This window comes from Pollicipes pollicipes, unplaced genomic scaffold, assembly GCF_011947565.3.
Source record: "Pollicipes pollicipes isolate AB1234 unplaced genomic scaffold, Ppol_2.1 Scaffold_4740;HRSCAF=5597_pilon_pilon_pilon, whole genome shotgun sequence".
In the NCBI taxonomy this organism is placed as follows: Eukaryota; Metazoa; Arthropoda; class Thecostraca; order Pollicipedomorpha; family Pollicipedidae; genus Pollicipes; species Pollicipes pollicipes.
In genome coordinates, this window is record NW_023596545.1 from 34834627 (window position 1) to 34861594 (window position 26968).

Genomic DNA, 26968 nt, shown 5'->3' on the forward strand with positions numbered 1-26968 from the left:
GCGGGTGCGGTCTGGATAGTTCCACGACTTCCTGCTTAACGCTGATTGATGTTTTGATTTCCCTTCCGCCCATTTCAAATTGTTCTTTTGTTTTACGGTGCCGATCAGCGATACAAAGCATCGCGTTGACCCTTCGGCACTACTTTTTTCTTCAGCGACAGAATGGCTAGGAAGTCCTGGGTCTCACCCAACCCTAGACATTGGCAGCCAAGAGCTCAGTTTGGAAGTATGTATGTGTTGTATTAGCCGGACTGTTCTCACTCCGCGGCGTCCGCCAGCGTGTCGGCGGTGTCAACACAGCACATGGCAAAAGTTAACGTACCTCCCCGGAAAACAGACGTCGCACGTGTTAAAGCCGTGCAGCAAAGCGCAACAGCCAGGCTACGAACGAAACAGCGTGCTTTGAAAACAAATACAAAATAGCGGCGGATGCGGCATCAGGGCGTGGCGCGACAAATGCGTTGTCTGTGGTGGTACGGGAACGAACGCAGGGCTGGCGTCGCTGGCCACAGCCCAAGAATTATCGAGCAACAGGACTAAGAATATGTTCTCAACAGCAATGGCTGTGATGACCCAGCGCAAGTCCGCAGCGAAGAATCATCTACCGACCGCGCGATGGCCTGACGGAGCGCAAAATGACCGTTACCGCTGGCGTGCCTCCCCACGCCTAAGTAGGTAACTGAAAGACCGTCACAGGCGTCGCCGGGCAAAGAACGCACACCTTGCGGGACAGCCCGGCTGACAGCCATTGTCAGGTGGTGGAGCGCAGCTATCACCACTGTTCCATAATAACGCCACGGCGCTTATGCTGCTGAGGTCGGTTTAATGTTCTGGTAGTGCATAAACAAGGGAATGTGCATAACAGGTAGTCGCGGACGGGTGCGGGGGGAGGTGGAAAGTGGGGACTGGCCTTGTTGGGTCAGCCTCTCGAAATGCCTAGTGCTAACATCTATGTGAACACGACAGTGACAATTTATGTAGCAGCTGACATGCACACGCACTTGTTACTAAATACCGTTGACGTCAATCGCGGTATCAGCCCAGCGTAAAACAAAGGGATACTTGTCGGTGATACTTACGGAAAAAGTCGCAAGAATCGCGTGCATTTACATCCAATGTCACACAGTTGGCCCAAACATGGCTTTGGCGATAGCGGCAAGACTGACCAGCCATCCCTTAACAGCAAGGAATGATTAAAAGAATGCTCTGCTGCAAGCACGAAACATGACTAGTTTGTGAATGGCTACTCTTTTCGTTACTAAGCTTCGAAATAAATATGTTGGAACAAAACATTTTTTGTTATAAGAAATATTTCGCGAAATATTTGTGACACGAAATAAGCAACACCGGCGCCGCGCGCATCAGGAACGTAGGCGAGATCTTTATGCAAAGAAGTCCACACATACGAGAAGACGTCGACTACAGTGAATACCCACGAAGCTCTCATTCTCAGACACAACAGCACACCCAACTTTTGGCCTCCTTATGCATGTTATAGCTAAGCCTGCTATCATGCTGTACTTCAAGCGGGAAAAGCATCCCGAGCGACACTGCGGCTGGAGTTAACGGTTAAATCTAAGCCGCCACGTTTCTCATCTCACATCTCACTGCCGCACACCACGTGCCGTTTTACATCGGGAATATGACGTATGAACTGTTAAGGTATTTGTCAGCTCTGCTATTATTTCACCCAAAGCTTAGCGACCTCATCACAGCAAACTAAAACGTGGGTGTAACCAAATCTCTGAGAAGGGGGATGAGGGAGGATTGGGTGGGCCGAGCTGGAACGTGGGGGATAATTTGGCCCGGAATGACATTGTGAACGGAAAAACGTAAAAAGCATGCATCCTACACAACTTTGGGGAATAAAACGACATTCAGGGGAAAAGGGGAACATGCCCCGCTCCAAACCTCAACCCCTCCCCGTCTGGTCACATCCATCAAAATGAACCTCTCCTTCTGAACCTGGATTACGTTATCTGAATGATTAACACTTCTTAGCTAGGGATATGCCTCCCCTGCTATGTTGCTTACCCTACAAACGTTAGTTTGTACGAAACTACGCGTTTGTTAAAGCACAATTGCTACACACTAAAACCTGAACAGGCCAACGGTGATTTTGACCGGATATCAACTTTCCCGACGTTCCAACAGGCTGGGCAGCGAGCAGACTGGTCCTGTAATCCACACGCGATGTCAACTCGTGCGAGGACATGCGCTTGCTCACTGCATCAAACGAAAAGCATCTAATTTCAGCTCATCGACTGATCATTTTGTAAGTTGTACATGTTACCAGCTTATCAGTTAGTAAATGTTCTATATGTCATAAGGTATGAATCTGTCGCAGCAAAGGGTTCACAACATAGTCGATTGCATGGTGCAGCGAAGCATTATTCCTCCAATCCATGCAAAGCATTCCCTTAGTCACATAACACTGCTAGACATGCTACCATACCAAGGAACACACTCGACCGAACACGACATGAAACAATGAACATCAACATCTGCACAGCAGTACAGCAACAAGGACACGCAGGCCCGCCGGCGGCTACTTTGATCTGGCGCAGAGGAAAAGCGGGAAGGGGGAAGGGGGTGGCGGGGACGCTACAGCGCCTTGGCGGCCGCGCGTTCTTCGATGTCGAGCCGGCCCAGCTCTGCCCAGGCGCCGTAGCCCTGCACGAGCGCGATGGCCGACTTGGCGACGGCCACCGGCGCGCTCAGCCAGGCCAGCACGCGTACCAGGCCCAGGCCCAGCACCGCCGGGCCCTCCGTGAAGTGCAGCAGGTACAGCATCGAGTAGAATAGCTCGTTTCCGCCGCACATGCAGAAGAGCAGCGGCCGCGAGGTGTAGTACAGACGCAGCAGCGCCGAGCCCTCGCCGCCGATGCTCTTGTGGCTACCGCGGCCACGCAGCGTCGTCACGTGCAGGTGGATCCAGTGGCAGGAGATGTCGATGGCCATGCTGAGCTGGAACCAGAGCATGCGGTGCGGGTAGAAGGCGCACAGGCAGGCCAGCAGGCACATGGTGGCGCAGCGGTCGGTCAACTGGTCCAGCATGGCGCCGAACCGGCTGCTCTGGTTGAGCAGGCGCGCCGCGTGCCCATCCAGCGCGTCCAGCAGGCCGCTGATCACGTAGCAGACGCCCGCCGCCACATGACGCTCGGCCATTAAGTAGAGCGAGAGAAGTGCCAGCAGCACACGCCCGTAGCCGATCAGGTTCGGCACGAACAGGAACACGTTGTCCATGGTGGTTGGCCGCGCAGTGCTCCGAGGGGTCTGGCAAGGAGAAGAGAACATCAAGATGAGAGAAGATGCAATGGTGAGCTGGACTGGCCATCAGCAGCCAGTGCAATGCAATGGTTGACATTTGGGGGTGGGTGTAGCCAGTGTGGGGATATGTCCCCCAGTTATACCCAGATAGACACTTGCTACATACTTCTGGTTGAGAAATATATGATTTCAGCATTAAGTTGTCACATGGCAGCAAGTCAAAAACTTAACTAAGGACAAATCCTGAATTCAAAACTAGCACACAAAGACTTTAGGTAGCATCCACTAGCAGAAGCTTGAATGTTTCAGGCCTGTTTTCATGTACTCTTTAACCAATAAAATTTGAATTGTACTACAAATAATAATGCATGTTGATTTGGCATCATTTAATTGCACTGAAAAAATATAGCTGTGAAACAGTTTCATTGGATGACAGTGTGTTTTGTAGATCAGGTGCAAAATAAAGTGGTTAAAACCCTATGTAACATGCCAGCATATATGATGACCACTCTCACCAACTTGAGCACACAATGGTAATGCATGGCAACAGCTTGCCAGACAAGCAGCCTTAAGGGTGTACTAGTTGTAATGGACATAGGGTACAGTTTCAAAATTCGGATGGCAATTGTGTCAGACACAAATATGCATGATTTCATCATCCATACCCAGATCAAATTTGCCCTACCAGTTACCTCAATACCTATGCACCTGGATTGCTACCTTCCCATGGGCTCGTTCACAGAAAAGATGGGGATATGTTCCTTAAATTTTCAAAACTACAAAATTGTATCAATGATATTGAATAGAGCTAATGCATTAACAGCCCTGAATTTTTCCTAAATTTTGGCCCATATGTAGCCAATTTAACTTCCTGTGTAGGTACTATGTTTGGCATATTTCAGGTTCTGCCTGCTTCAGTTCAAAATCAAGGGCTGAGAATGCAGGCAAATTAGCAGGAGGTAATGGCCAGGACAGGTATTTTTGGAAAAAATAAAGCAGTGAACAATGTTATTACTGTAAAAGGAGTTATGACCAAATGATACCTGCTAACATAATAATGACAAGTAAAATTGTTATTGTTAAACAGCATTTATGGGCTACTTGGCATTTTGAGACCACACCTAAGCATACCAATGATCTATATATCTGTATATGCATATATATATATATATATATATATATATATATATATATATATATATATATAATCATATTTTTGTTTCTATAAATCTGTATACATACCATATCAATTCATTTTATAACACAGACATTTAGGCAGTCACAATGTCTATGGCAGTTTACACAAAATGCACCCACTTTACTGAACATGCATGCAGTATAAGAGCACTGAAGCTCATGTTTGCAAGCACCATATTCAGGCCAAGCCAAAGTGTGTTAACTTTACAACTTAACTTTGTGGAAAAATGCTTTTGGAGTATTTTTGTCTGCAATGACCTCTCACACCACCATAATTCTGGAAACATTGACTATGCTCAAAAATTGGCAATGACCATGCACCAGACTCTGAGTGCTTGGATTTACAGCATAATGCACTGGCATTGTTGATGCCATGCTGCTGATATGCCAGACATTGTCAGTGCAACATGTATTTTTCAGTCTGAGTCAAACCCACTTCCTCTGCCACACCTTGTGTCAATATGCCACACCTTGTGTGGTCAATTCTCTCACTAATTGCCCATTCACATTACGAAGAGTCCCATAACAGGTTTTATTGTTGGGGATTGACTGAAAGAGCAAAAATCAAATGTTACACGGCGTCACACAGTATGCTGTAAATTAAAGGTAACACAATAAATGCAAGTTGTGACAGTTAATTGAAATAATCTTACAACAAACTTCAACAGCAGCCTTTGATCAGAATCAGTCAGTCAAATTCAAATACCCAGTAATGTCGCAGATACCTTCCCCGAACTTGCCCCAACCCTAATCCGCAAGATTTGACTTCTCAGCCTTTTTGCAAGAAGCCATGTAAGCCAACCACTGTTTTGTCATTACCGCGCCATAAAAGGGAGTATCCAACTACTAAATTACAAAAGTCACGAATTCGTAAATTTGAAAATAAATCTACAACTCTGGTGAAACTGTCCCTAACAAGCGACCTTTTCGCAAATAAACTAGTACGTTGTATCATTGGAAGTGACTGCAGTAAGCTCCAAGCATCCCTGCAAGCTTTCACTGCCTAGAACGCTTAACACAATACGTAGGTCAAATCCGTGTTGAAATGCAGTTTCTGGTGTGGGTTTCGGACATCAGGGATTTTCGCTTTTCATTCCCACAGGATAATTCATGAAGCTTTCAACAAGCTCGGGGGAGAGTCCAGGAATGACTTGGATGATTTAGTTTTCGTTACGACTTCCATGGCGTAACCACACCCCAAAATATGGGACGTTTCATCTCTCTTTTGAAACCATTCTTCATGATCAAGGCCGTCGAAATATAGACCAAATTCAATCTCCCAAAAGTACTGCGGTCCATGCGGTCCGAACGGCCACTAAACAAACACCAGTGGTGCAAGGCAATGCAGCCAGTGCCGTTTAAGCCGATGGCAGGGCTGTAAGGTCGTACAATTTTCCAACGTTGGCAGGGCATTGGGTCCTACTCTAGCACTACCATGTCAATGCTTCAATTAAAATGACAGCTATTTCATATCGAAAACACCACACATTTCAAAACTGTTTACGAAATATACTCCATAACATGGCACGACCTTGAGATAGTGGCGGCACCAAAACATAGCGGCATCCCGTAAAACTACCATCTACGTCGCACTTCGTAATCGCAACATCGAGGGGGAGTTGTATTGTGGCCTTGAATCCTCAGAACCGTTACTAGAAAACCTTCATCAGCTGTTCACGTCATGAGCAGGTCTGAGGACGACATATATGATAGTTTCTTACAAATAAGTTGCTAACAAAATCAATGAATTAGTCAAAACATTAGTATAAATAATATTTTGTGCTTAGTTGGATCAAAATCGTATACTCCGCCGCAAATAATTAGAACTTCAAAGATTCTCATGAGCTATTTCGTGCAACAGCTGATGCCTTGTGCTGAGGTAGAACCCCGAAGCTTGAACATCGTCCATGTTCTTTGTTTTTGTGCGCAGCGGAAGTGGATCGTGAGGGGCGGGCGTCTGGGCGGGAGGTTTCGGTGGCAGCGGGTGGGTGAAGTTCGGGTACATTTTTGCTTGTTGAGGCTGAAGCTGTGCTTTCTTTGGGCTCGACTACGTATCTTTAGTTTGGTTGATCTACGGCTTACGGTCTGCGCTTGTGTCGGGACTCGTCCCGACGTGAAACCCCCGGAGCCACACGTGTCGACCATATTTACGCTGTTACTCTGCCAGGCGTATAACTTCTCCATATCGCAGGAAAAAACGTTTGCAAGTAAGTGTAATGGCAGACGTCTTCGTGTCTTGGTACATGCATTGCACTGCTCTGCTTAATGAAATCGTGTGCCCAAGCAAACATGACCTTGAAGTCAAGGCCCATTTTGTTTATGATCGCTGTCCGGTTCATGCATACATTTCACCAGTTTTTCCGAACCAGGCACAAGGCACATTTCTTTCACAAGGTATGGTGATTCATTTTAGGCATTGTATGTCAATCAATTTCAAAGTTGTCTGCTTGTGGAAGATTAAAGGTATGATGTGATGTGTTGAGCTGTTGACATGCTTATTTGGGCTTACCTTTCATTTCAGGAGTAGCTGTATTGAAAGGTGTTGTTGTTGGATACACATCCAGTTGCTGAGTATTTGTTGAGCTTCAGCTGGTAAAGGCATGGAGGCCAACAGCATCCAAAATAGTGCTAGTGCCACTGTCAATGGTAATATAACTGCAAGTACTAAAAAGATTGACAGAAGCAACTCGCTTCAAGAACAAGCTCGTGCCCAGGCAAAGGCAAATTCCAAGAGACTGAGGTCAATCTCCATATCAGAGCCAGAGCCAACAAGGTCACAGCCCAAATTTTCAAAGAACAGCAGGAGATCCAGGAGTGGGTTTGGAAGAGGACTTCCAAAGAAGGGTATGTTAGTAAAGTGCTTGTTTATGCATACAATGAAATATAGCAATTGAAACTGATATAGCAACTGCATTATGATAGAAAACAGTAAACTCTGAGCATGTGTTTGTATATATATATATATATATATATGTATATATATATATATATATATATATATATATATATATATATATATATATAATGTACATGTAAGCAATGCAAAGGCTACTGTTGAATCACTTCTTTGAGTTACTACATTGTATTAATTTTCCAGGAGGAGCTGGAGGAAAAGGTGTCTGGGGGAAGCCTGGTTCAGAGCTGGAGGAGCAGGGTGACATAGTTGACTCCCATGATCCCAACTATGACTCTGAGTCCATGGATGAAGATGTGCAGTTGAAGCCAGTTCCTGTGGAACTTACGGAGGATGAAGTCAAGGTAGGCAGATAGCTGTGAGATAGATGTTCCAAAAACACCCTTATTTCTTACTTGGTTGAATATGGCATATCTGAAACTATGTGCCAAAGAGTCTGTGTAATGCTGTTTGTCATTATATAGAAAAGAATTTGAATAATATGGCAGTATTTCAGCCGAAGCTGCTTCATCTGGCCATTTGCATCCTGAAGTACAGGATGCAAAATTGGTTTTGTATCTCATGGCTGTGGCACATAAACCTAGTTGATGTTTGAACACAGAAGTATTAAGGAGAGGATTGGTAGTGGTTTTTGACAATGCTCAGCCTTGCATGAAGCTCTGGTTAAAAGAAAACTCCATTTTGACACTTCCATCACTCAGTTTTGTGTCATGTGTCTTTGAAATGGAGTTTGACTTGTGATGTGATGTGATGTTTTTGATGTGATGTGTTTTGTTTTGTGATGTTGATGTGGTGTGATGTTTGGTGTAGTATCCAATCATCACTGAGGGCACGTGGTGTGCAGAGGTTGACAAAACATAGTGCAAAATACATTTTTCCACTGAGTTAGCATGTGCTAAAGCTGGGATATTCATAAGTTGGTTAATGACAATGAAATAACATTGGTAGAGAGGAGTGCATAGGATGGATTTGATTTTGTAGTCAAGCAGGATGTGTGGAAGGCTGCTTGAGGTGTATGGTGTGCTGGTCAGAAAACCAGCTGTAGAGGAATCAAAAGAAATATCATGTCTTTCTCCTCTAGTAAAATATGCATCTTTAACAGATATGGGGCTGAAGCTGGATTCAGCTTTGACTCTGCAAAGTACAGATTTCTTCTAATGACTTTGTGTTGGACTTTGGGTCTCAAGAGACTCTTCACACCTGTCTGCAGCATCAGCTTTAACTTTGTGCTATGCAGAACCATTTGCTTGGGCATTCTTGGCCTATCATTCTTAAAAGCTGGCCTTGGCTTCAGAGTAATTATCATTTTGGTGATCATCCAAGGAGATTCTTCATTTGTGTTCAGCTGGTCCAGAACTTATCCTCCAGATTTGTCTCCCATACACTATGCACAGCCAGCAGTCATAGTTAGGTATGGCAAAACAGATTCTCTGTCTAGACTATGCCCTGAAAGTTGTCTGGGATTCTTTCTGGTACAGAAAATTATGTGAGGTAATTTCTCGTGTTCGCAGTTCTGGATACTATTCCTTAAAGTTTTTTTAACCCTCTGGATAATTTTCCGAGACTATCCGCCGGCCGAACGCGCCCGAGGTCGTGCCTGTTTTCCCATGTCAAAATGATTTTGCCACCACTTTTGGAGGCAGTGGGAGGAAAAGGCATGAAAGCTAAAAACTAGCTGGTCATTCTCAGGCGCAATCAGCACCTGATGATGACAGCAGAAGCATTTGCAATGTGTACAAATCAGTACAATCATTGGGGGGGGGTCCAGCCGAAATATTTCATCACTATGTAAAACTCTGATGATTCGTCTTGGTAATGTTTGCAATTTCTGATCGTGTTTGCAGACACCAAAATGGTTCTGTCTGCACAAAAAGTGTTCTACAGTATATTTTCATTCAGGCTCGGCCTCATGCTCTTGTTCACATTTGGCTGAAACTTCTTATGCTCGAAACTCATTGTTTTTGTGTGCCCAAAGCCTGCCTTCGGACCAGGCTATGTGCTTAAAAATGTGAAGCCACTAGTTTAGGCTTCACCATTGCAGTTCCAGACTTCCGTGCCACTGGCTTTGGTTTTGACTTTGGCTTGGCACCATTGTCTCACATCGATTTGGTGTGAAAATGAGAAGCCTGGGTTTGTTCTCATATCTGATCGCTAGACCTAGTCGCCCTATCACAACATCACGGACATAAACGCAACTGACGCGGCGAGTGCTTCACAAGACCGCGAGGCGTCTCACAGATACCAACTGATGTGGCAGTCGCCGTTGCCGTGTGCTCCGTGGCCGAGCCTGGACCTCGAGGGGTGGGCCGCCATGACGACTCCAGCTCTGACGCCGCTCGCGCTGCCTGCTGCAGAAGCTGACCGAGACGCTGGTGCTCGAGTACTTCGACCATGGCGACACGGCCGAGGTGGACGCGGCGCTGACGGAGCACTGGCATGGGCCAGCTTCACATCAAGATCCGCTACCTCGTAAGTGAGGAGAGAGAGAGAGAGAGAGAGAGAGAGAGAGATAGAGAGAGAGAGAGAGGAGAGAGAGAGAGAGAGAAGAGGAGAGAGAAGAGAGAGAGCGAGAGAGAGAGAGAGAGAGAGAGAGAGAGAGAGAGAGAGAGAGGAGAGAGAGAGAGAGAGAGAGAGAGAGCGAGAGATCAGAGAGAGAGAGAGAGAGCGATCTCTCTCTATGAGATCGCTATCGATAATGCGAGCCATAGAGCTAGCTAACTCAAAGATCTAAGTTATACTAGATACTCGATAATCATATATCTAGAGAGCAGACTTAGAGATAAGATATAGAGATATCGCTCTCTCGATATTCTATCGCTCTCATCTCTCTCGGATCTCTCTCGCTCTATCTCTCTCTCTCTTCTCTCTATACTTATCTCTCTGGACTCGCTCTCTACAGTCTCTCTCTGTATATTAGTTTTGTTTTTTGGAGACGGGAGAGGGAGAGGGAGAGGAGAGGAGAGAGGGAGAGGAGAGGAGAGAGAATGTCGTCAGTGCAGCTCTGGTGCGTGTGCGTGAGTTACGCGCATGCCGCGTGCATGGGACGGCGTCTATGTCCGATGCGCGGTGGCCGGGACCGCTGTCAGCCGGCGCACGCGTGCGCGATGGGATGTCCGGTTGATGGTGACGCGCTGCGACAGGTGGTGGTCGCCATGGTGGAGGTGGCCATGGACCACAAGCCGTCGCACCGCGAGATGACCTCGGTGCTGCTGTCGGACCTCTACCAGGAGTGTCTGACACAGACCGACATCTGTCGCGGTACGTGATTGCGCGATCGCGGTGCGGGCCCTCGGGCCTTACCGAGGCTTCTCCCGATGCCCGCGCCTAATAGTGAAGTATCCGAGCTGATGGCATCAGTACAAGGAAATACTGACCTTCAGCTTAATGGTGCGTTAAATTCTAAGAAACTGTGGTTGAGTTTCAGTTGTTGAGCGGCATTGCCAGTGTGCATGTTCTCAAAGTAGGAACACCTTTATTGATTCGCAAAGGTTCCTCGTGCGATCGGGGCCAGCAATCAGCTATCAATGTCCGGCGAAATTGTCAGCTTTCTCCGCGTCCCCGATTTTATTTGTATCGTTGCTGTTGGGCTCAGTAAGGGCGTTTGTTGGTGCAATCTTTAAGACGTGCCACCGCCCAGAGCCGCGGGCTGCCCGGCCGTGAACCAGTTCAAGTCGCTTTAAAACGGCTGAACGCAAAACAAATGTTTTAAACCGTAGTTACCCTGACAGTCAAACCTTTGGCTGGGACGCCGAACAATGCCGGTAACAAAAGGTTGTGAAGTGATGCAATTCCCGTGCACATCTACACAGGTTATTGTCTTTTGGGTAGATTATCTTAGATTGGCTCACAATGCGTGGGACAGAGTTTCCTTTTCCTGTGCAAGACTGTCGTCATTGCCTGAGTAGGGATTGGGTAAGATGTTTAACGTCAGCAGACATGCTGAATATCATATTGGTGTTTGTTTTAATGAGATGTGTCATAAAATTAAACGCTTTGCCATACCGTGACTGGTTGCGTCATTACGTCATATTGGCGCACACCACGGTAAAAGCGGTGTGTTCGTCTGCTGTGATGCCGTTGCTCTCGGCTCCGGGCGACGCTCGGGCGCCCATTCATCTTCCCCTCTCCACTGACGGGTGCCGCTCTCAGGCTTTGACGCGCTGCTCGCCTCGCTGCCCGACCTGGTGCTGGACTGTCCGGAGGCGTCCGACATCCTGGGAAACTTCATGGCCCGCTGCGTGGCCGACGACTGTCTGCCGCCCAAGTACCTGTCCAGCCACAAGGGCAGGGTGGAGTGTCGGCACGCCATGTGAGTGGCGGCGGCCGGGCTGTCTCCGGCTGCCGGGCGTCGCGTGTTCGCTCAACAGTGACGCCGAGTGACGTCAGCGGTTCGGGCCGGTTGAGTGGTCGTGTTGTGGCTGCGATAATGACGAGTTGTCTGCCGTGTTGACTCACGTTTTGGAAAGCAGGTGGTAAAGTCGTATGGAAACCCCTTTGGCTGGCCGCGGTTGAATTGGGCTGTCCTTGCTCGTTGCCGCGTGGCATGCCACCGGTTTTGCGCGTGGGCTGTTCCGCTGCGTCATAGTTTGGCGACCGGCAGAGATAGCGCATTGTTGTCGCGTTTTATTGTCATATCCGCTACACACTGTGGACGAATGTGGTATTTCATAAAGTCAGCTGCCCTCAAAGCCAGGTGTGATAGTTTATGACGCTTGTAACGTCGCAGTCGACCGTGTTGATGAACAGCGTCATGTTGATCTGGCTGCAGCAAGGCGCTGGACCGTGCCGACCTGCTCATGAGCGTCAAGCACGGGATGGTGCGCCTGGACAACGTGTGGGGCACGGGCGGGCCGCGCCGCCCCGTCCGCTACCTGGTCAAGCAGATGATCCTGCTGCTGAAGGAGTTCCTCAGCTCCAGCGACGTGGAAGAGGCCATCCGGTGAGTGCGGCCGCTCGCCGGCGCGGTGCCGGTGTCGGTTCGCGGCAGGCATGGCCCCGGCGCTGTGGCCGGGGCAGCCGGCTGCCGCGGCGTTGTCAAGACGTGTGCGGGTGTGTTGGCCGTAGACGCGTGGTGGACGCTGCGATCACGTGATGGCGCTGCGCCCAACCCACTGCGGTGCCCACGCCGGGGTGCGCTGCGCTTTTGCTTGACGTGCCTCACCCCGTGGCTGCGCCGTCGACCGGGACAGGTGTCTGAAGGAGCTGGAGGTGCCGCACTTCCACCACGAGCTGGTGTACGAGGCGGTCACCATGGCCATTGAGCGTTCCGACACCAGGTCCATCCAGGAGATGGTGCGCCTGCTCAAGACCATGTACGGCGCTTGCGTGCTCACCACCAACCAGATGGACGAGGTGGGTCCTCTGTGCAGGTGCAGATAGTGATAGTGCAGAGGTGCAGATACGACGGTCCGCCGCTTCACCGGCAGAGCTCAGTGACTGGTGATCAGCGCACGCTGCCGCGGACTTAAATGATGTCATAATGATCAGCAAGTCAAGGCTCAGAAACTGAGCACTAGACATGTGATGCATGTTGATTTTTATCAGTAAAAAGCACATGCCTGCATGGGATGTTTCACATTTCCCAGTTGTCGTTTGCTGTGAAATGTGTGCTGATCCGGTGTTCGCGAGCACTGCTATCCGTGCGTTCTCCTTTCCTCAGCAAAGCAGTTCGTGAGCCACCCTTCGGTAGCGATGCCTTTCCCTGGGCCTTAACCGCTCTGGGCAGCGGTACCTGGCGCCGTTTCTGGCCGTGACATGGCTTCTGGCGAGCCCGCGCCGCTCCCCTCACCGTGGCTGGGAAGAGGCGTGTCCAGGAACTCCTGCGCGTGTACGCCCCTCCCATCGCTGACGCCGCCGTCGCCGACCGCAGGGCTTCCTGCGCGTCTACGACGCCATGCCGGACACACAGCTGGACGTGCCGGACGCCTACGGCCTGCTGGAGCTCATCGTCACGCTGGCCTTCCAGAAGGGCATCATCTCGCGCGACACCATGCGCCGCATGCCGACCAAGTGAGCGTGGCACGGGGGAGAGCGGAGGAGCGCGGTGGAAGCCGGGCTAGGGCCAGGACCGGGTCTGGACGCGGCTGGAGCCGTGTCACGAGCGGGGGTCGCGCCGGGGCGGGGGCGTGCTCCCTTACTGGTGTCTGATTGTGGTGGCGTCCTGACGGCGTGCTGTCTCCCGGCTGTAGGTAACGCTTGCCTGGCGTGTCCGGCCTGACGCGCCGCCAGCCGCGCGCCGCTCACTGCCGCTTCATGTTCGCAGGGGCCGCAAGCGGTTCGTCTCGGAGGGCGACGGGGGACGCATCAAGGCGCGCGAGCTGCCCGGCCTCGCCTACTGAGCGAGCCGGCGGCCGGCCCGACCGGCGCCGGCGCGCGCGTGTGGTGTGGCGGGCGAGCGGGCCGCGCGCCAGATCCCGTGGCGGTGCGCGGTCGATCAGGACGCTGGGCGGCGCCGCGACGCGTCGGCGAGCCCCCGCCCTCCTCCGGTGTTGTGCCGCTCGCGCCCGGCCGTCCTCAGCGCCGTAATGTTGTGTGTGTGTCTCTCTCTATATTTCTCTCTCCCTCTACCTCCACTAGACGTGCGAGAGCCTGCGTGTGGCCTGCGGTCGCGACTGGCGGACAGGGACGAGTGTGGCTGTGGAGCGGGACCCGCTGCGGGTGATTTTCGCGTGCTACGGACGCCGTCAGACTGTGTGACTTGTTCGCGGGTGGGACTGCTGAGACGTGTGACGGCGCGAGCGTGGCTGAGGTGGCCTCTTCCACTGACGTTTAATTACCTCCGGTCGGGGCGCGAGACACAGCGCTGGTTTGGCAGACGCTCATTTTCAACGACAGACGAGATGGCCGACGAGCTGACAGACCGGACTGCCGTGGGAGCACCTGAGCGACGTGGTGCCTGTCTGGACCAACCGTGTGATCAGAAAATGCGTGATGAAGTTGTGCGCGCTCTGCCGCAGAGCTGTGATTTCAGTGTGGTGGGTGGGTGGGTGGGTGGATGGGGAGAGGTGTGATATGATCGATGACCGCCTACGTTTGACCGAGAACCGTGACCGCTGGTGGACTGACGCCTCATCAGGTCAGTGTCGCCTGGCGTCCGTCCGCGGCGGCTGCCGGCCGGGACCAACCGCGCCCGTCCGCTGGGAACGGTGCCTGACCGGGGTCCGGCGGGCCACGGCCGCTGCGGGCGGCGCCGCGCCGCCCTGACCTTGACGGAGACTGGGGGCACGTGCTGTGTGCGAGTGCCTGCGTTCTGCGTGGAGGCGAGAAGTACAAACGTTTGGTTCGTGACGTCACTGTTCACCCGAGACAATTAGATATACGTGCCGTGGCGCCTGGCCTGACTTTCCGACCCGTTTCTGCCACTCGGCGTTCGGTTATCGATGGATCCTGCGCGTCTGTTACTTGTTGGCTGCTCAAGCCCCTCGCCCCGGGCTCGGTGCAGCGACCGTCCCTTAGCGCTTCGTCATTGCTGCTGTGAGAAGAAGCTGGGTATTCTTGACGCGTGGGATTTTTGTCATAAAACGGCTCGTCTCGGGTTGGGCTGGGGGCCTCGGTCTCTGCTGTGGGTTGCGCGGTGACGGTCCGTTAGTGGGCCGTTCGTGGGTCGCGGTTTATCGGCTAGTGCTAGTCCTGCTCGAGACTTCCTCGAGGGTTTCCTCATTGTCGACCATCTAGATCTTAGCTGTTTGATAAGTATTTCCTCTATCGGTGTCAGAGTTGAATTGTAGGGTATTTTCTGTATGTTGTGTTAAGTCAGCCGTTCGGCGTGTCTCGCCGCTCCACGTGTGATGCGTGATTCTGTCGTGGCCGCCTGCTGGTATTAAGTGACCGAAATACATGACTGAGCCCCACATGCCAATTATGGGCAGGTGCCGAACCTGCATCTAGCAACGAATGTGTGACGAGAAGAAACCAATGCAGGCGTGGCATTGCTTAACGTGGGCTGACGGCTGCAGCACACGGTTGTGGTGTAGAGGCATTTTTTTAAAAAAAATGTTACGTCACACCACATTTAAGCTGCCTTCTTTTTCGGCAACAGTCTAGGTACTCGAATGCATGCTTCCGTAATGAGGTTAAGTGTCACGTGTCACGAGAGAAATGGTTGCGAGACAGTTGTTATATTTGGGGGACTAGGACAATGGTGGTGTGGGGGTCGACGAATTGATTATCCTGTTGGTGCGTTCATAGTAGATAAGCCACGGAGAACACGCATTTTACTTTAAAGTCGAGGGGAGTAAAGCTTTCTCTAAACTGAGAAAGATACGGCCACCCTTCCGCGCCGACCACAATGTAAACAACGTGCATTCTTGACGGGGTAATGTCGAAATCCAAGGTTGACAGCGCCCCCTTCCTTCGTGCGTAGTGTAGCCCCATGAAGTCAGCTGACTTGTCAGCAGCTGATGGGAGCGGCCCGTTCGTGACATATGCACCGCGTTGCGGCGTAAGCGCCACGCAGCGGTTTATCGCACGCTAGGCCTGTTACGGCGCCGTGCCCCGTGCTGCATTCAGGTTTGGGCGTCTGGTCCGGACCGCGCGGGATCGGGTCCGTATTTTATGTATGAAGGTTGAAAAGGTAATAAGGCATGAATTCAGAGTTACTTTGAGTACTCTTCGTGGTCGCTTGCACTGGAGATGGGACAAGGGTAAACCGCATTAACTTCGCTGGCTTGAGATGTCGGGATCGTCGGCTCCGGGTGATGGACTGGCTGGTGCTTGACCTACTGAAGATGGTTTATTTTTATATGAACATTGTAGTAAATGGAAAGTATATACCAGGCTGAGCAAAGATAATGGATTCATTTTAGACCTTCCGATTTTTGTAGAGCATGACATTTGTGACAGTAGGCATGTTTACCCATGAGGCCAATTTGGAACGAAGATGTATATAGGCTTATACATTGGAGGAAGTGTAATAAATGTTGTTGCACAATATCATTGTTTCTAAATTTTGAAAGTGATGATTATGCAATGATAGCATTCACAATTCACTCATCAGCTGCTTTGTCAGCTGCTCAGCTGCTACTTTTGTGAGGGCATGATTCAGGTTCGGCATATGTAAAGTAGGGATTTGGTACTGTGGATGGAGTTCTCACAGGCTGGCTTGGAGGCTTGTAGCATCCCATGTTCCCTACCCCAGCCTGCACCAGCCCACAAAACATGGCAGATTGCAATGAGATCTTGTTGGGTCAGTATTGAAGCAAGAATTAATATTTTTAGTACATTTTGGGTATTCTAGAGCAGCAATTCTTCAGTTAGGGTAGCTCACCTTATTCTTGGGAAGCACATGATCCCTTGACACAGGTATTGGGCTGGATTAGATGATGTGTGGAACAGAAAAGTGCATACCATGTTTGTTTTATTTGTCAGTTGTCCACTGCTCCCATATTATCTTGTACAGCCTTGGGTGTGACAGCCTTAGCAGCATTCCTTTAGCCAGAGATGTACCAATTAAATTGAAGTGCTTGGACCAAAATTTGTCACATGATCAAAGCATCTTTCTTGTGATCTCTGCTTTTTGTGCTCAACAGGCAGACCAGTTGAAAACATCTGTATGATGCTGCTCACCAGTTAATGTGAAGTACCTCTTTCAGACCATTAGATTTTACTGTTTGTATTTCAAGGTGTTCAATATATTTCTAATTGCTAAAAATTTTGTAAGTAAAGATGGAATGCAAATTGTTGGATGATAAATTCAGTGTCATTTGACTCTGGGTACCTTGATCAGTAGGGGTAATGAAAAGCCAGGAGTTGTGAATAAGATTGTAGAGACAATCTTGGGAACCCCATGGTCATCAGATTATCTGGGCTCCTGCCCCCAACAGATAAATTGACCACCCTATTTGGGGTAGAGTTGGACGTGCCTGAAGTATCTTGATAACTGGTCTGACACCTTTGCAACCTGGCTGATCTTCACTGTCAACACTGGAAACTGGCATGCATGGCAGCATGCTGTGCTGAATGTAGCCAGGAAGCTGATGCTGGCTGTTGTGTTTTGTCATAACATCTCTGTGGATTTCATTTTAACTGTTTATTATCTAGTAAGATATTGATTATCATGTTAAGGTGAGACCAAAAAGGCTGAGCTGGGATTGGCCAGCCTGATGAATGGCTGGCCAATGAGCTATTAAAAAGACTGACTTAAGAGATGACCTAGCCTAGCTCAGTCTAGTCTGGCCCAACCAAACTCACCTGGTTCTGTGTGGTCCTCTGCAATATTTAATAGTTTGGTAGTTTAGGAGGAGTAACCTTTACTTTCTCATGCCACCACAGAATGCAGTAACTGGTGACAGCTTATTACCAGCTGGCATCAGCATTCTTTGTTGCAATCATCAGCTGCTTTATACCACTGAGCATGCCAGATTGTACCATGGGAGATGGATTATAATCCAATTCAGGATACAATTTAGGATATTAGGCAGTTTGATATATTGCGTGCAAGGTGTTATTTTGCAGTTAATAATGTTTTTTGCAGCAACTTTATGTTGGTAATGTCCTGCTTGCGACATTGTGGTTTGAAGAGGTTTCATATGGTGACAAGTCTCAAGTGAATTAAGATATTTTTTAAGCATGCCTGCAGTCATTGTGGTATGGTTAGATAGCTCCTGTTGTTAAGAAATTCATGAAAACAGAAGGATTGAATTTGAAGATGGTTAAGTTTTCATTGTATTTTATGCCAAATCTTGCTCCATTTGGATCATATTTTCATGTTATTGAACCAATTTAACTGAAAATATTTTGTGAACCTGCAAACCACTTACCTGTGTAAAAGATCATTAAATTTGTTGGAGGCTCATTAGTTGTACTTAGCAATGCTCGACCAAGGAATTTAAATCGCACAGAGCCTGACAGTTTGCTGACCAATCAGATGTGCTGTGTCCTGCCGAATCCTGTGTTTTTGATGTGTCGTTAACTACAATGTATTTTGCTTTACCAGTACTTTCTTGTTTCAGGCTGCAAGCTCAGGGTACCTGTGTATGGTCTCAAGATGGGGAAATTTCTCTCCAAGATATTTGGCAACAAGGAAATACGAATTTTGATGCTTGGACTGGATGCCTCTGGAAAAACCAGTATCCTTTGTAGCATGAGTTTATGTGCATGATTCATAATCATTAGAGTGGTAGGGAGGTGCAACAAGGTGGCTTATCTTCCTCTGTGCCCTGGTTCCAACCCACGCCAAGGTGTGCACATGCTTAATTCACCAAGTAGTGTATTCTGCTCATAGTGGCATGCCCTGAGATTGTACTCAAAGATAAATGAGGTCATTTTCAAACAGGAGGTGTTTTGCCTTCTGACAACTATGGTGGGGCTTTGTTAATGTTTGAAGATCATTTTCTGTGGGGGACAGAGTATGCTTTGATGCATGTTTATTGTGTGCATTCAGCGTTAAAGAGGGCATTTTCACATTGTCTTCTTAGATGTTTGCTGCTTCCATCAGCTCCACACTCTCAGAGGCTATGTGTCTGTTGTAATCCCCAAGATCTCCTTGACAAATCAGTTTCAGCAATCCTTTACAAGCTTAAATTGGGCCAGTCGGTTACGACAATACCTACAGTGGGATTCAACGTGGAAACGGTGTCATACAAGAATGTCAAGTTCAACGTTTGGGTATGTGGAATGCTGCTATCATCTATTCTGCTGCCCTTCATTGCCTAATATCTTGACTTTGTTGTTAAAGTCACAGTGACAGCCACAGTCACTGACTTTGTTTATCGACCATGAGCCATGTGAGACGCGCATCTGTTCATTGATATGGTCTGTGACTGGCTTTTCGGTGGTTTCGAAAAGTTTTTCGATGGCTTTCGATGGGCACTGCTTACTGGAAATGAGGATGTTTTATGTCAATGTTCCTTTGCTGTATGGCGGCTTGAGCTGCGGGCGCCCAAGGTGAGTTCATCGGGGTGCTGTGTGCTGGAAGAAACATTACCAACTCTTTCGCACAGCCTGGCCAGATTACGGTCGCTCGGTCGCTCAACTGCCGACTCAGATCTCTGGATCACGGAGGACTTCTGGCTCAGTTCCCCGCTGCGATCCAGAGTTAAAACCCCACATGTTTATTTTTGGTCTATTGTTTTTCATGCCATTTGATTGATGTTCTCGAACTGAATTCGGTTATTTTAATTATTGGTTGAAACTTTCACAAGCTTTTAGCTAAAGAAACGGCTAACAGTGTGTGAAAATTTCAACTGATGGTTTAAATAACCGAATTCAGCTCGAAGACAGACCAAGTGACATCAAACACTCAAAATGGCCAAAACTGAACATTTGGTGTTTTGCCTTTGGACGGCAGGCCAGATCACCGGTGACTGCCAGCTGCGTGTGGACGTCCACCATGGGTGTGTCTGGGACCGCGATGTGCGGCGGTTAACGCGTGCCCTGGCGGCCGGCGCTGCTGACCTGGTCCGCCCGTCGGCAGGACGTGGGCGGCCAGGACAAGATCCGGCCGCTCTGGCGGCACTACTATACCGGCACGCACGGCCTCATCTTCGTGGTGGACTGCGCCGACCGCGACCGCAATGATGAGGCGCGTCAGGAGCTGCACCGCAATCATCAACGACAGAGAGATGCGACACGCCATCGTCCTGGTGTTCGCCAACAAACAGGACCTGCCAGACGGTGAGCGGCGGCCGGGCAGGGGACGCGCTGCGTGGCCGGTTAGAGGGCGCGGCGCTGGGGAGGGTGCGTGGGGGGCGTGCGCCAGACAGCTGGACAGGGGGCGAGCTGCGCGGCCGGGTAGGGGGCGCGCGTTGAGAGGCTGGGCAGGGGCGTTGCACTGGGCAGCACCGGCAGGGGCGTTTTGTATGCCACGTGTGGTCTGGTCCATCTGATTTAGCTGTTTGGAATGGCATGTAATATCTGTATGGGGGGGGGGGGGGGCGGGGGGGGGGCTGCTGATGCGCAGGCGCCATCGCAGGCGCTGGTTCTAAGAACCACTGCCCTGCCTTGTCGGCGTCGTCTCTTTTAGCAGCTGCCGGTAATCGTCAGTGTGCTTGTTATTCGATGCAATTAATTGTATATTGCTGATGCAGGAAGTCCTTTGTCACTGTTGGTGTGTCTCAGTCTTGTTTTGCCGCCACTGTTGTCGCTGCTCCCGTCTGTTCTCCTCCCTCCTAGACCATGTTGTCCCCCCCCCCCCCCCTGTTCGTCAGCCTCTCCCCGCCACTGTTATGTCATTGCTGGGCCGCCCTTCCTCCCCATTGAGCCCTCTGTCCTCCTGGCTGAGCAGTGGCTCTAAGTATCTTAATGTTCACTATTACCTCCTGATATGTCGGAAGACCACTTACTGTAAAGTCTCTTATCATCATTAATATTGGAAAACACCATTGTGGGCGACGCCGAGTCACGTGATCTCCTGTTCATTGACCTCCTCCCAGTTCGACTCCGCTGGTAACCTGCCGACCGTAATGTCCTCACTGGCCTGTCAATCCTCCCAGGTGAGCTGCCAGCCTCTGCGAAACCGTCATCCTTTCCGCTGATGTATCAGCCCGCCACCCCTCCCCGTGCTGAGCTGGCTCCTCCCCGCTGGATCTTGTGTGTCATTGGGCTTACGACGCACTCAGCTGCTGAGGCTTATATGGCTTCGCCTGCCTCTCACCGCTGGCAGGAAGGGCGGGGCACCGCGGGGAGTCGAAACCCCGTACCTCTGGTTTCCAGACGCGCAATAGTTAACGCATCCCTGCTGATCTTCGTACAAGACTCGCTGAAGCGCAGTCGTTTGGTTTGGGTTGGATGGTTTGGTTTCCGCCAATGATGACCGTTCATGGTTATTGGGTGAAGGGGAGAAGTGAGTAGTAGGCAAGACTGTGGCCATGGTGGGAGGCTTCATTTAAGGCGCCTCAACCCGCGCAGCTGCTCTTGTTTGGGGTCCGTGCGCTCGCTCGGTCACTCCCGCCAACACGGCCGAGAGGCCGGCTCATGGCTGACCGCCGCGGCATGTCCCGGGTGGGACGTCATATTGCGAGGGTCCAGGGTGACCTGGTGAATGCGGGAAGCGCGTCGGATGACCGTCAATCCTCGTTTTCGAGCCGCGACTTGCCCCATTCTGAACCTGATATCGTCTGTCCGTGGCGACTGACTTATCCGTTTTCCTGTTCTATTACAGCAATGAAGCCGCACGAAATTCAGGGAGAAGCTCGGCCTGACGCGTATAAACGACCGCAACTGGTACGTGCAACCGGCCTGCGCCACCACCGGCGACGGACTCTTTGAGGGCCGTGTGGCTGACGTCGAATCACAAGTCATGAGTGCGCTCGCTAGATGGCGTGGCCGTTTTATATAGAAGCGGTGCGAAGAGGCACGGCCTGCGCCTACCGTGGGCGGCCGGACTATGTGCACAAGTGATAGGAGGACTCTACGCAACCAATGATCAGGGAGTGTGCGTATTTGATTAGTCTTCTGTAGCGCGGCGTTTGTACGGACGAATCCGAATGCGTAGAGCTCCACGCATGCCAAACATCTCCCCGGCGGAGGGTGTCACAGCTTCGCGCGCTTTGTTTATCCTGGGTAGTGGCGTGATTCGTAACTTCGGCCGGCTCAGTTGTTACCTCTGTTATTCGTTGTCGTTATTGTAAATGTGCGTTGCCTCATTGGCTCATGGTGTGATGTGATGCGAATAGTCATTCCAGTCGTAGCCCGGGTGATTGACGCTGACGACGGCCGAGACGGGCCTTTTGCCCGCTAATGGGTTCTCATGTAGTGATGTTGGGGCTTTTGGAGAGCTTTATATGGTTTCCGCGCGGTGCCGGACTGCAGCACTCGGAGCGGGGCTTGCTAAACGGACACACGCTCCGCCGGTGCGCGCGGCACTCAAATGCCGCTCCCGGTCTTTTATCAGCAACCTGCTCCACACAGGCGCGGGCGGCTAGCGCTGCCTAAGCTCGGTGCTTTTAAGTGGTGGCAGTTTGACTTAAGTTTCCGATTCGCGCTACTCTAACGTGTGACATGCTGCCGGCATCATGCCGTCGCTGTTTAGCGGGCGCGGAGTGCTTGACGGTGAGTAGTGTTACTCTTCTTGTATGTAACCAAGTGCTGCCTGGCCGGTGGGGGACGCGGGAGCGTGCCGCAGGTGCTCGGTTCCAGCAGGGCCCGTCCCGCTGGTGAAACAGTTGGCGGCCTCACTGACGACCGCAGCACCCGCTGAGACCGACAAAACCCGGCCCCTGCTGGCAGCTCAGATCAGGGCCGCCCGCGGGCGGCTCTATATTTTAACCCCGAACGCTTTGTTCTCCAGCGCGACCGAGTGGTAGACAGGCTACCCCGCTTGTGTACCTGGAAGAGGGCTCCCCGGGGTGTGACCGGTCACGTGTGTTCACCGCTGGCCGTGACACCTGCACACGTGGTGCTCCATGCCGCCTGCTATGTATGCCAGCGCTGTTAGTGGAGCCCGCGCGCCGAAAGTCGTTTCTTACCGGGGCTTTGACAGATTTCGCCCCGCATTGTCACGTGGATACGGCACAAAATACAGATCGGGAGAAGGCGCTGCGAGTCTGACTGAACACGCATGGCATGGATTCACACGTGTACGAGAAAGCGGCCCGGCGCAGATTCTTGCCGAGGGTCCGCATCATCGGCAGATGTTTGTCGTTATCACTTATGTATCGATATCGTTTTCAAAAGCGCAGGCGGTCGCTTGTCGGTGTAATACCATTCACTTTTTTCAATTTACGTAGCCTGGAGGGATTCCAACTTGTTGCAGTGAGATACCTGTGCAGTTCCTCGTGTGTCCTTGAGCATTACGGCCACGCTGATCGGTGCCCCCATTGATGCCGCTGGCTCGTGTCCGTAGTGGCGTCACTGGCTCACACGGCCGATTGGGGCCGGCGCAGCTGGCGCATGCCGAAGCCGGGCTCCTCCTGGGCACGGACCACCTCTGCCAGGCTGTTGGGCAGCGGGGTGTCGTTGTCGCTCATCTCGGAGATGCCGCCGTACCTTCTCCAGCGCCTGTCGGCACCGCGGCGCGTCACACACCGCACCGCAGGCCCGTCGTGTCGGCGCCGCGTCGCGTCACACACTGCACCGGAGCCCCGCCATGTCGGCGCAGCTCCGTGTCACACTGCACCTGAGGCCCGTCATGTCGTGTTGCATCGCACTCCGCACAGGAGGCCCGTCATGTCGGCGCCGCGCGCGTCACGCACCGCGCCGGAGGCCCGTCATGTCGGCGCAGCGTTACACACCGCACGGGAGGCCCGTCATGTCGGCGCCGCATCGCGTCACACACTGCACCTGAGGCCCGTCATGTCGGCGCGGCGCCTGGAAGGGGCGTGGAACTGGCTACCAACTTTCATTCGCTTGTTTTCTGTGTGCGGGGACGGGAGATACTCTGCCCGGACAGGTATGGACTATGGATGTTTAAAAATGGTCAGGGTCCCTGAAAAGGGTTTTACTGAACGGAGGTATGCCTTACTATTATAAATCGTCGGCTTCAACAGGCAGGGTTCCCTAACATGAAGCTCTCAAGCAATCTGGATTGCTGCTGGCATATACGTAAAATTACTTGGTCGACGGTGCAGTGACACGATAACATCGATGCTTAAGGCTATAATGTTTTTAATTTCTAGGTTATTGGCACTCTCTTTACTAACACGTTTTGACGATGCTTCTGACTGTACAACCCATCCTCCAATTTCAAACCCGGTCCCTCGCAGAACTGTGCCGGCGAAACCTGAATGCCCGAACTTGTTCCCTGCTAGCTGTCTTGCATGGAACTATGGCAGGTAGCCCGAGGGATGGGGGTAAAACAGAGGCCTTCTGCCATTTGCCCGCTCACTGCTTCGTCCACATCCCCGCGACGTCCCGTTTATCCGGGGTAAGCTGTAACATCAGTCTTGAAGGAGCTGAAATGCTCTTGTTGGGAACCCTGCCCGAGCGCCCACACACGGCCCAAAGAAGGTTTCGTCCACCACCGCGACATGTCCTGTGCTGGGCATGTCTTGGTGGCGGACGACACCCAGTTGCAAGCAGTCTTCTCCCACCTCTTTCCACTCCCCTTTATCCCATAGTCTTGAAAGGATCAGTGCTGGTCAATACGCCTCTTATCCTGACTCAGCAAACAAAAGATCTCAGGGGGCGTTCTCGAAGGCCATTAGACATTGTCAAGGCGTCCCACTCAACGAACTTTCGATCAGACTCGGGAGTCGCGTTGTCGACGTGAAGTACGAAATGTACTGGAGATTGGTGAGCAAGGGGAGCGAGAAGCATCGCTTCTGACGGACGTCTGCGAAGACCAGTCGAACTTACATGGAGATAGCAGAAGTCGCTCTCGGCGGCCTTGTGCCTCTCCAGGAACTGCTGCAGGTAGCGGCGGAAGGCCGTGCTGACCCGCTGGCGGGGGCGGCGGCACGTAGCCGAAGTAGTAACGGTCCGTCACTCGCTTCTTCTTGGGCTTCAGCACCATCTCTGCCGGGACGCTATTTTTGGTCAGTCAGGTCGTTGGGACATTGAAGTCTTGAAAGCAGCAGTGTTATTTTTGGTCAGGCAGGTCGTCAGTCAGGTCTGTGCAATATTGAACATGCGGCAACTGTGGGCTGCAAGACATGCTGCGTGGCGGTGCATCCTTGTGGGCAGGGACGACCAGGCACCTTACGATAAACATGCGTAACATTTGTATTTGGGTTCTGGGCGTCACCTCAGCAGTAAAGCGTTAGAAAAGCTTTATGATGCATGATTATCACGTGAGGCTAGAAGCACAGCTGAGTTACTTCTGGTGAACTTTTCCCGTACATCCTTTGGTTCCCGATATTGGCCGTGGTGAATATGCTGGTGACAGCCTCCGCACGGCCTCTAGGTGGTCGGTGCCAAAACTTGTCACATGACCGCACCCGTGCTGCTTCCGCGGGCTAAATCCACCTGAAAGCCCGGTTTGCCTTCGACGGCGGCATCTGCGCCTCACTGGTGCCGAGCAGCAAGAGCAGCGCCGCGAGATCAGCGCGCTGTTCGCGGCATTCCCGTTTGCGTCGATCGTGCGGCGTCCTGGTTCGCGGTGTCGCCGTTAGAGGTCAGGAGAGATCTGCACCGACCTGCCAGGAGAGTGGATGGCAGGAGGGGTCTGCCCCGATCCGTCAGGAGAGAGGATGGCAGGAGAGGTCTGCACCGATCTGCCTGGAGAGCGGAGGGCAGATGAGGTCTGCATCGACCTGCCAAGAGAGCGGAGGGCAGGAGAGGTCTGCACCGACCTGCCAGGAGAGAGGAGGGCAGGAGACGGCCGCTGTAGTCGTGCAGTGGCGCCGCCAGCCCCTTCAGGCGCAGCTTCTCGATAATGGAGGCCGCCACGAACTCGTTTAGCTGCGGGCAGAAGTGAGGCCAGGACGCGGCAGCGGCCACTCTGCCTGGGTGTCCATGCGCTGTCTGTGCACTGCCACCTATATGACCCGATACTGGCTGGCTGTCACGCTCAGTAGAATTCATAAGGTATAGTTTAATGTCTGCCCAAAAATTTGGTGCCATCCGACCTTTTTCTTAACGCAGAGCTTTATCCTTCATCCCTGATTTCCGGAACAAGCTGCAAGAATCGGACGAGGTGTAAGTTCCGTCCTGACGGGAGCACCGCCGAAGCTTCCACTCCTAGCCAAAGATGGTTTCCTGTGCAGGGAAGTACCTGGGATGGCTCTAGATGCAATCAGTCTTGTCCCAACATTCTCTCCACTCACCTTCATCCCACCGCCCTGAAACGTTTAGTGATGGCCGATGGAGCTCTAATCCAAACATACTGAACCAAAATCAGCAGTGAAGTCCCCTCTCCTCCGAAAAAGGTGTTGGGTACGGAAGTTTTTTACTTTCATTAATTTCCTGCGATGCCATAGACCTTATGCTAGCTCTCAAAGGTGTGGATTCAGTTGTATCCCAAATAAACAACAACGTTCCCATGCCCGCGATGGCGACGACTCCCTATTTCATCAACGGCGATTATTAGGTAAACATCTTGGGAGAAAAGGCAGAACTACCTTCAACGTAGTGCAACGGTATCCATCCCAGGTGGAAACAGATACGATACCCCACCATTGCGGCTTTCAAATTGTTCAGACGAGATTGTCTTCTACTGACAACGCACTAAAGCCCCTCCGCCGTAAGTTGGCGTTCATCGCCGGCATTTCTTTCCGCAGTGACCAAGTACCGAGGTTTGCCCGGGACTCACCTTTGGATTGATTCGCATGAACTCGGGGTACTGGCCTGGTCCCCTGGCCGCGAGCGCTCGGTTCCGCCGTGCGGCGGGTGCAGCGAAGCAGTCGTGCGCCCCCGTACGGTGCTTCTCACAGGACTGGGGCGCTGCGACCGAGCACTTCCGCTGTGAGGCGTGGCCGTCGGCAGGTGACGCCTCAGCACGTCGGGATATCCCACGGTCAGAGCAATCTCTGATAGAGGATACTAGGCCCGGGAAACCATGCACCTCGTCCTCGTCCGCGTCAGCCAGGCATGTGAAACAGCATGTAGCCAGAAAGGGCTGCGGAGCAGGTCATACAGGGTCGCCCGCCCCGCGAAATTGAATTGTTAGGTCTCGGGCTCGCAATCTGTACGTCACGACCCACGTACCTTGCCAGCCAGACTGATGTCGACGGTGGGTGCAATGCGGAACGGACCCAGGATGAACCAGATTTT

General features: G+C 51.4%; 2 protein-coding genes, 1 long non-coding RNA gene and 1 pseudogene across 8 annotated transcripts in view; 3 read left to right on the forward strand and 1 right to left on the reverse strand.

Moving 5' to 3' along the window:
• Positions 1–224: 224 nt before the first annotated feature.
• Positions 225–26968, reverse strand: part of Pis (phosphatidylinositol synthase) — a 46050-nt gene continuing 19306 nt past the window's right edge. For 3 of the 6 annotated variants that reach the window (XM_037222352.1, XM_037222354.1, XM_037222351.1), the window contains one exon: positions 225–3276. In XM_037222352.1, coding sequence (XP_037078247.1) covers positions 2605–3246 — 642 coding nt within the window. In that variant the 5' untranslated portion in view covers positions 3247–3276 and the 3' untranslated portion in view covers positions 225–2604. Of the gene's footprint in view, positions 3277–4937; positions 5105–5173; positions 5287–26968 lie in introns of those variants that run through there. The other 3 variants (XM_037222349.1, XM_037222350.1, XM_037222353.1) reach the window with 3 other exon arrangements.
• LOC119099234 (uncharacterized) lies at positions 6441–9817 on the forward strand. Its single transcript, XR_005094330.1, has 4 exons — positions 6441–6674; positions 6989–7311; positions 7565–7725; positions 9736–9817. It is a non-coding gene; the product is annotated as an uncharacterized LOC119099234 (long non-coding RNA).
• Positions 9818–14350, forward strand: LOC119098274 (programmed cell death protein 4). The gene is made up of 7 exons (XM_037221196.1): positions 9818–9850; positions 10522–10639; positions 11531–11690; positions 12150–12320; positions 12571–12733; positions 13251–13390; positions 13644–14350. Exons 1-7 carry the CDS (start codon positions 9818–9820, stop codon positions 13717–13719), a joined length of 861 nt encoding a protein of 286 aa, XP_037077091.1. The 3' UTR covers positions 13720–14350.
• LOC119099233 (ADP-ribosylation factor 6-like) lies at positions 15833–22023 on the forward strand (annotated as a pseudogene).

What these genes read in the sequence shown, in the direction of transcription:
- LOC119098274 (XM_037221196.1), top strand. Translation starts at nt 9,818, where the DNA reads ATGGGCCAGCTTCACATCAAGATCCGCTACCTC. An exon ending in GACGTGGAAGAGGCCATCCG is followed by an intron (nt 12,321 to 12,570) that starts GTGAGTGCGGCC and finishes CGACCGGGACAG; the next exon opens with GTGTCTGAAGGAGCTGGAGG. An exon ending in CCACCAACCAGATGGACGAG is followed by an intron (nt 12,734 to 13,250) that starts GTGGGTCCTCTG and finishes CGCCGACCGCAG; the next exon opens with GGCTTCCTGCGCGTCTACGA.